At 32.6% G+C, this 10,045-nt stretch overlaps 1 protein-coding gene across 1 annotated transcript in view; it reads right to left on the bottom strand.

The window, feature by feature from the left end:
* Nucleotides 1-10,045, bottom strand: part of LOC101509905 (uncharacterized) — a 58,915-nt gene that overhangs the window by 39,198 nt on the left and 9,672 nt on the right. Inside the window, 12 exon segments of the mRNA XM_073364603.1 lie at nucleotides 1,615-1,764; nucleotides 2,000-2,079; nucleotides 2,184-2,252; nucleotides 2,745-2,868; nucleotides 2,870-2,950; nucleotides 3,457-3,515; nucleotides 7,998-8,066; nucleotides 8,484-8,527; nucleotides 9,018-9,111; nucleotides 9,332-9,441; nucleotides 9,736-9,790; nucleotides 9,893-9,945. Coding sequence (XP_073220704.1) covers nucleotides 1,615-1,764; nucleotides 2,000-2,079; nucleotides 2,184-2,252; nucleotides 2,745-2,868; nucleotides 2,870-2,950; nucleotides 3,457-3,515; nucleotides 7,998-8,066; nucleotides 8,484-8,527; nucleotides 9,018-9,111; nucleotides 9,332-9,441; nucleotides 9,736-9,790; nucleotides 9,893-9,945 — 988 coding nt within the window.

The raw sequence follows: 10,045 nt of genomic DNA on the forward strand, positions 1-10,045 counted from the left end.
TTTTTTTGTGGAGCAAAACATTGTTTTCTTGTAGCAAGCTAAAGTTAAGCTTTAGCTTGAGGGGGAGTGTTGTACCATTGCTGCCTGGACGTTTTGTCAATAGGAGGAGGGAGTGTTTGAGTGACAGGAGTAGAATCATCGGGTCATTAGGTGGGGGAACAAATGGGTCAGAACCGCTAGTACCTTGACAGATGGGCGAGAATCACTAGTACCTTGTTCATTCGCCATTTCAGAATCAGCTTGGTTATCGTCTTCAGATTGTGAAGATTGATTATTACTACTTTCACCTTGAGCATTATAAGAATTCAGCATCAAATCCTTTGTCGGTTTGTCATGTTCTTTGTTGTCATCATAAGGAGTCTGCTGCTAAGATTGTAGCCTTGCATTCCGAAGTTTCAATGCTTGAACATTATCAAGAGCAAACTCCTCTAACCGATGTTCAGGACCAAAAGTTTCAGGCTTAGAAACACCTGAAACCTTGTCAGACTCCTTAGATGATTTACTATTTGCATTCTGAACCTTTCTTGCAATATCTGCTTCCTTGTCAAAATCATCTTCAGAAGGAACATCTTCCACTACGACACCATCGGTATCACTATCATCTCCATGATCAGATTGTTTGTCAACATGCTCCACATCATCCTCAGTACCCAGTCAACAGCTATGAGACGAGTCTCAAACTATGATCCATTGAGTTTTCGAATGTCACTTTCATTGTGGCCCTTGCTTCCGCATAAAACTATCGCACTTTATTGTGGTCCTTTTGCCGCCTTCATTGCGGTTCTGCCTTCATTGCGGTTTCTATTTCTTAGCCACCTTCATTGTGGCCCTTTTTGCCGCCTTCATTGCGGTTTTCGTCTTCATTGCGATTTCTATTTCTTAGCCACCTTCATTGTGGCCCTTTTTGCTGCCTTCATTGCAGCAACTTGAGATTTCTTTTTGGCCTAATTTGCACTCTAATAACTCCTCCCATGACAACCTTTGCAGATCTTCTAACTAAAGGGCTAAACATTAGCAACTTTGAAAGAATTGTATTCAAGCAGGAAATAGAGAACACCTATTCACCAGCTTGAGGGGGAGTGTCAAAATATGTTTCTGTTTAATATCCCTCAAGTATAAAGATTTAGTTGAATAGGAGTACTAGTAGGGATTCAGTTATATAGGAGTACTAATAGGGATTTAGTTATATATGAGTAATCATAGGATTTGGTTGTTTAGTAATCTAGTATAAATATATCTGATGTATTACCAATATATTTCAAGTTTCAATAAATATAATTTTATTCTAATTCTTAAGAATTATGATTTATTAATGATTTCCTTATTTACTAAGGATTAGGAGTCCTGTAATGCATCTTATACAAATAGGGGCTTTTTTAGCTTTTTGTATCAAGTTCGTATTTGTATCAAATTGATTTAGCAGGTTATTATCAATAATATTACACCATTATCATATCCAAAGTATTATTTCTCTTATCCTACTTTTATCTAAAACCCAATTATTTCAACAACCTCTTCAAAACGTCAAGCATACAATGAATGCTGCATAAAGAGAAAAATCCTCCACATCATAAACTACTTTAGTGAGAAAAAATCATCTTTACATGAACTTACAATCGATATCCAAAGTATTTCCATGAAGTTTTCTTTAGCTTCTTACGAATATCTGAGAGGATTGAATCTTTTGCATAGCGCCACCACAATATTTGCCAGCCTTCACATTTTGCTAGTAAAGGACAATGCCAGGGGCGAAAACGCCCATACCTATATAATACAAATTTAGAAAAATAAACTATACTTTTAACATCAAAGTGTCTATTTCACTTGAAGAATACAATGCCAAGGACAAAAAAAGGATACCTACATCATATAATGATAAAACTATTTCAAAGAATAATGCTTTAAACATTGATGCAACAATATTTCCCTCAAACTCAAAGTGTAAAATTTGGGCAAAAGTCAACGTAGAATAGTATCAGGCTTCTGACAATAAACTTACTTTTCTCTTAATCTACAAGTGCAGACATAATCCCACACAAGAAACATTTGTTGTAACTGAACTTCATCTAAGGATATAACCTGATAAGTAAAGGCAATATAAGAATGATTCATAATCGCAGTAGGTAGGGCAGCAGTACACTGCTTCAATTAGCAAATTCTCGAAATAAAAATAAAGTACCAACCAAACCACTCAGTTCAGCAGTAACAGAATATTGAGCAGCATTGTCATCAGGCTTTTGCGATCTGTTAGCCTACGGGAGAAATTGAAAACAAAGTTTAAATAAGAAGAAAAGCTTTTCCATGAGTTTAATAGTGACTAAAAACAATACACCAGAAGGTTATGCATATAATCAATAACTCGCCCTAAAATATTTGAACTGAGGGAATGCAATAGACCTCTATTAAGCAATGAATGTAACCATACAATATATTCAAAAAAGAAAATGTTACAGTATCTAGTATCTGCATATTATCACAATAATATAAAATAAAACTCTGCAAGAAAAATTAGAGCTATTTTCTTTTATAGAAAAGAAATTTGTGGAGAGTACAAAATAAAAAGATATGACATCCTCAAAAGGAAATACTAAAATGTAAACACCTAGAACCTATGATATTGAATCATGTAACAGGGCATGCCAATCTCTCTTCATGTCTGACAACAAAAACACCTTTAAAGTGAGCATGAGCAGAGTATTGCAGACAGGACTAAAAAATAAGGAACCCGGTCAAAATATCCATACCGAAAGAATTAAGGTCACGTCGAATGGTGCTAATATTGAATTGTATTGTTTTCCTTCGGGTCCTATAGTGCTTGCTGAGTAGGAGTTACCCATAGTGTTCATAATTACCAAATCCATTGAACTATGGCATACTGGAATAAATTTCCAGTCCTTTCACCTCTACAATTTTCTGTTCTTGGGCCACACTCACCCTTCCATTTGAAGAACTGATATATAAGAAAAATAGATAGTCAATCTCAGTTGACATGTAAATTGACATCTCAAAAGTCAACATATCATTCGCCTCTTTAAGCAAATTCCAATCAATTGCATGCGTTAATTTAATTTTTAGACTTAGAATTGCCTGCAGAATAAAGATAACACTTCAACCAGAATAGGAACAATTCTAACACAATGATATTACACATAAATAAAATAAAATTACAACTGGAACTTCAAAATTTGGAGGTTAAATTGTAAATAACTACACATTGGCAAAAGACATTAGTTGATAAACTGTATTCAGAAATATTACTAGAAAAGCAGGTAAAAATGTAATATAAAGGACACTAGTTCCATAAACAATGAGGGTGAAAAATTAACCACGAACCAAAAACCTGTTTTTACCTATGAAGTAGCACTTTAGTAAATGAATCAAAAACCAGAGAAGATAATGATGCAAACACTAAAAAGGAAATGTTCCAGAGTATTAAGAGATCAAAGAGAGTATTACCCAACAAGATTTTGCTTCATGGTCAAGTTAGAAAACTTCAACCCAAACATAATATGCCCCTAGAAAATTGAAGTGAAAACAAATGAGTTTCGAACAAAGTTAGTCTTTCACAAGAAAATCTTAAAGATCTCTAGATTTTATTGCAAGAAACATAACCATATTAATTTGAAGAAAATAATGGATAAAACAAAATAGTGTTCTATGCACACTCAAAACGGAGAAATAAAATGGTAAAACGTGGAATCATAAGATTCTACAAAATTCATAAAACTAATGTATGTGTTTGAACTCATATATGTCCATACCAAAATCCCAAAAATAAAATCGAGTTATATGAATTTTAAATATTCTATATTTTTGTTCTTATTATATTATAGCAATTACATCGTATTTTTATATTTTTATTTTAACATTAGTATATCCATTAAAAAAATTAATTGTCTTCACATTCCCTTTAGGTTTTCCTTCTAATACCCCCAAGCTAAAAATGGGTTTTTCCAACTTTAACCCATTATGCTTTTGCATATGTTGCCCTAATCTCCTTAGAGCAAGAACCACACCATGAGGAAGCAGCCACTGCTTTGCGGAGCAACAATGACTCTCAACCGCAGAGTACACAGCAGTAAAAGTTAGTCCGAAAATCCAAATCTGAGCCGAAACTGTGACAATTGTGGCAATTCCACTGGGTTCCCCCAAACATCTGATCTAGCATGGATTGAGAAAAACTCTTTTATATCCCTACAACCATTTAATTAACAAATTCAAATCACAACACCTTATATGAAAAATATGAAAAGTTATTGTCATTAACTTTACTAATTCCTATCATAAGTTTATTACTTCATCACACTTATTCTATTTTTGCTGGTCCAAAAAGATACAAACTTGCGGAAGCTTCTCCATAGCCTAAATTGAAAATAACTTAAATAAGACCATTCGCCCATAAAAACCTTAATTTCAATAATAATTGAAAAGAAAAACTACAGCAAGCGAAGAGACCAGAGGCAACATAGAAAAAAGGTGACTATGTCTAGGTCTCAGTCTAATGGGGTGAGTGCATGTCCTGCAGTTAGCAGGGGTAGAGGGTGTGCATATCAGAGGTCATGGGACCAAGAGAGGGGGGGCAGACAGTGTAGAACAATCACAGAGAGAACCAAGAGAGCAAGTAATGGACCAACAAGAGAGGAGAGAAACTCAGAATTAGTCGAGGGAGAGATGATTGCAGCACCCTGGGAGAATAGGGTTTCTATTTAATACAGAAAATAGGTTCAAGGCAACCAAGTCGAAAATCCAACCTACAAACTCGGTTGTTGTTCCAGTCCAGCTTGTGAACTCGAACAAAAAATTTGATCACATGCTCAAATCAGGCAATTCAACAAGATCCTATAAAGATGTGATCTTCCCTTGAATCAGGAAAGTCCACGGGTCATTAAATGGTAAGATTGATCTTACAAACTATGAGGCCCAAATACTTCAAACAAACGAAAAGTATCAGACACATCGGATACTACTGGATACGGAGACAAATCTACAGCAAAGCAATTGGGGGCTGCTGCCACCACTTACTAGTATATTTTGCTTCTAGCTGTTGAATAATTTTGTTTGTCTTATTAAAAATTAAATATTGTCCCCACTAAAAATAACTAAATAATTTTATTTGTGAATAATCAAATTTTCAACGATATGATAGATAAATTGTTGAATTATTGTTGGTTACGTTGAGACTAAAAGATATATTTGATAGTATTGAAAATGAAAAAAAAAAAATCATATAATTCCCATTTCAAAATACTAAAACATAGAGAAATATAGTTAGTAAGAAATGTCTCCAATTTAGTGGGTATAAAATGATATACTGGATGTAGTCTCCAAGTTTTTGCTTAGTGATCATTATATCAGTATTTTATCACTTATGTATTGATGTGTATTTTTTACATAAATATTTATAATATATGATTTTGTCTCCACTAATCCAAACTTCTGGATCCATCTTTGACTAGATACATGTCTAAAAATATCCTATTTTTATTTTATTTTTAAAAAAAAGCTTAAATACACTTTCGGTCTACCTATTTTGTCCAAATTTAACTTTTAGTCAGGATTTTTTGTCCCCATTTTTCACATGTCAAGGTATTTTTTGGTCCCCCACTATCTTATTACGCAGCTAAGTCATTAATGACTTGACAGTGATGTGGCACTAGTGAGTTGGAAAAAATTGAGGCCACATCAGCATCTGATTTCCATTTCATTATTATTAATTTATAAATTTATTTTATGTAATGTTATTATATTTAAAATTTCAAAAATAAGATTGATTTATAAAACATAATCCAAAATAGATTTTTTCCCTAAACTGAACCCTAATATGAGAAATCAAAATCCGCCCTCCCAAATCAAACTCCATCCTTCATCATCACCATCACCCATCATCACCTTCGCACAACTCATCATCATCATCATCACTCTAGTCAACCTTCTCATCATCTTCACTGATCTTTAACTTCAAGCATGTGTGCCTCTTCTTCTCCACCATTAATCACAATCCAGAGAACAAGGAACAAACAACTATGCCAATTTGATACTCAAATATTTTAAGTTTAATTAAGTATTAACACCCATTAAAACTGATTGAGAAATTCAAAATGTACAACGAACTCTGATTTTATAAATAATTTTATTTAAAAAAATTAAATATAATAAATAATATATTTAATTATTAAAACACAATTATTACTACGATAATCCTATATCTTCTATACACAAAACACTGGTGCCAATTCCACATACAAAGAAAGAAAGAAAGAAACATGTGTCAAATAAGCTACAAAAAAAAATATGTTAAAATCCAAATCAAACAATCATAACTACCTATAATAACTATAACCTACTTAATAACTACTAAAATGTAATCATTGCCTAGAAACCTTACTGATCAACCACCTCATTCAGCCAATAGCAATGTTTTCCGTGTGAAGCCGCCTAAATGATTAGTTATTAATCATGCTTAATTGAGATCCTATAAACTCTACTACTCTAGACCATATATTATTAGAAGTAACCACTTGACTTTACATTCAAGTAATGACCATTATGAGCCATAATCATTATCTAAAAAAAACGTCATTCTTATCTTTAATCTTTGGAATGTCAAGGTCAATTACACTTGATGGGGGGGTGTCTATGCTGAATCTTTAGTCTTGAATCTTAGGAATGTCTAGACCAGTCATTCATATCATGCAGTTGGCCAAATTAAAGAAATTGAATGGATTGCATGACATTATATTCAGTTATGTATGACTGCAAAAATAAAGTGGTTGACATTCATTTCTGTATGACTGCAATGACTATTAATAAAAGTCAGGGAAAATCCTTAAAGCATATAAGGGTTTATCTTTCACAACATGTTTTCTCACATGGACATCTACATGTTGCAATTTCAAGAGTGACATCAAGGAAGGATTTGAAAATATTGATAGTTGATGATGAAGGTCTAGATTCAAACTTTAAATCAAATGTAGTTTATAAAGAAGTATTTTAAAATGTAAAATAGATTGTTCTATATTATTTGTGTTCATTTTAGATGTTTGTTTTCTTTTTGCTATTACATTTGAAAACTAAGATTACTATATTATTGTTTTATTTTCGCATATAAATTTTTTAAACTACCCGTGCATCAAACATGTGGACCTCTAGTTATTAATTAATAAAAATGACACAAATAAAGTGTTGATGTGGAAAACATTTTATCCAACTAATCAGTGCCACGTCATATATGAAAGTGACATATCATAAAAACTGAAGGAGGACCATCAAAACCCCAAAAGATGTTAAATAGGAGGACCAAAACCCAGATTTTGAAAACAGGACTACAAGTTAAATCTGGGCAAAATAGAGGGACTAAAAGTGCATTTAAGCCAAACAAATTTACAGAAACTTCCTAATACTTCTCAGACACATTCGATACTTCTTGATATTCCTTAGACACACAATTATTTTATGAACTTCGTTTTGAATTCCCCTAAAGATGCTTTTCTTAATAGTGACGTCGAATACTACTGGATACGTGTCAAAATAGGTTTCGATTTTTTTTTTTTTTTAATTATGGATACTTCCTAATACTTCTCAGATACTTTTTTATGCTTCCTGATATTCCTTAGACACCAACCATTTTTTTTAACCTTGTTTTGAATTTCCCTAAAGATGTTTTTCTTTATATCCCAATATAAGGGTTAAAACATATTGTTATAGGCAAAGACATGATTATTTTTTGATCCCAAACATCTTTTAGTAAATTTTGATCATCATAGCTATATATTATTGTGGAATGATCAATGTCTCTTTCTTTATAAGTTTTGTGCATCTATATAAGCTTTTCTATATAATTTTACTGACATATTTAGGTTGTATTGTATCCTGAATTTCATAAATTTCTCGTATCCCAGTATTTGTGTCATATCGTACCTGTGCCTTGTCGTACTACATATCTGGATTTCATAGGTTACAAGTATAACCATTATTCTAACTAACATAAATAAACTTACCAGATCATTTTGCACATCGCTATACACAAAATGTAAATTCCGTATGTCCACTTGAATGCTATCAAGAATCTGAAAGAAGATGGATAAATATTAGTAGTAATTGGTATCATAAATTCCGATGAAGCGTCATAGATAAGTGATGCCAATAATGAGTTTTATAGAAAAATAAATTCAGCAAGAAAGAAGAGATGTAAAAAGGAAGGAGGATAGAATATCCTACACTCCACAAGAAGACAACTAAAAAATAAAACAATAAAGAACCACAAGGAAATAAAAATAATAATCTTATCTAATGTAAGTATCAAAAGTTCATTTTCACATCATCCAATCATAAAAACTATTTATAAGCCAGCTTCTGCCAATCAACTTGAGCTTGAAGGATTTTAGTCCTTCACACTAATGAAAAACTACATTGGATTGAAATGAAGAAACCAGCCTCCCCAGAAACAACAGTAGTATCAGTCTAAATTAATCACGGCATATTACCTTTGCAGTGACATGAGAAATAAAAGATTGCCCAGCAAGACCACCTGTACAAAATAAAGCTATTAATAAAACCAAATAAACAAATATTTAATGAAACAGCGCCACAGAGGAATCCTAATAATAAGTTGACCATTACAAATATTAGTACATTGCAGGTAGAAATCTCAAATATAATCATTTGCAAAATTATTTTATTTTCATAAATTTCATTAGGAAACGGATAAAATAAGTAAAAACCTAAGAGTTTTTACTTTTAGTATATCCTCTCTAGTAGACGTAAAAAGTACAATAAAGTGAAATAGAAATTAAAGTATATATATTTATGTCCAATTAACCATTCAAAGGGGGGAAACCAAATAAACAAATTAAAAAATAACAACAAAGCTCTCCAGTAACCATAACTCCTAATGGAAGTTAGATAAGGAAAATGTCCAGGACCCAATGTTTCAAGGCACTTTCTTACAAAGGAATGAATGAAAGTATGTGAACATAAAGCTCAATGATTGCATTTCTAATTGAAGTGAAGAGGCTTACCACTCACACGTCTGGATAACTTTCCCAACTCTGCTGCTGCTAGCTTAGCCTTTTTTCCAGCAAATTCTCTTTTTTCAACAGCATCAGCACTCCACTATCACAACAACATTGAATTTCTAATAATCTGTATAATATGCGTAGATAACAAAATAGTTCGGCTGCAACTGATACAATTGAGTATCTGAAATATATATGATCTGTTATTTTGATTATTTCTTCAGCTGACAACAAAATAATGGTCACGGCACTGATATGGGTTGCCAAAGCCTTTTGAAACAGATGATTAAAGAAAGAGTGATGAGATTAAGAAATACCTCTTGATCATCTCGCTGTGATGCAGAAATAAACACATCCTCTAAAATAATAATAATGGGGTCCCAAGGCTTTTTCCATGGAATTTTTATGCTTAACTTCCCAACTCGACCTAGCAAAGAATTTCAAGCTTTGTTAGAAAAGAGAAACAAGAGCTCCTCTGCACAAACCCACTTCTGTTTATGCTCTACAAAACAATCACTTCATCAAAAAATACAAATAGAAATATCAAAAATAACTTTTAGTTCAAAAAACTATAATTTGGAAAAATGAAAGAGGGCAAGATTTCAAGTCTGTAGTGTATCTAGCTGGAGACAACTGTTTGTGTTTTTCAAGGTCTTCCCATATCTGCAGAAATGTTGTGAGAAAGGATATGACTTTGGCTTCTAAGTGGTGTGATAGAAACCAGAATTTTCTTGACTGGAATTGATGAGCTTTGAAGCTATTACAATGCTAGAAATCTGAAAATGCAGAAAAGGAACTAAACCAGAGTTCTAAGAACTCCTAAACCGGAGCACAACTGCTCCTAATCCAGAGAAATATTCTCCTAACTGTTTTCTAACTATATTTCTGAATGATTTTCTAGCTACCCTTCCCTCGCTTTTATAACAGAAATCTGTAACAGAATTCCATAAAGTCGGTGAATATACTAACTAACTCTTATTCTCTAATCAACCTATCTATTGGGCCAAGGCCCAATATCTAGTGTCCTATCA

Source organism: Cicer arietinum, chromosome 8 (assembly GCF_000331145.2).
Source record: "Cicer arietinum cultivar CDC Frontier isolate Library 1 chromosome 8, Cicar.CDCFrontier_v2.0, whole genome shotgun sequence".
Classification (NCBI taxonomy): domain Eukaryota; kingdom Viridiplantae; phylum Streptophyta; class Magnoliopsida; order Fabales; family Fabaceae; genus Cicer; species Cicer arietinum.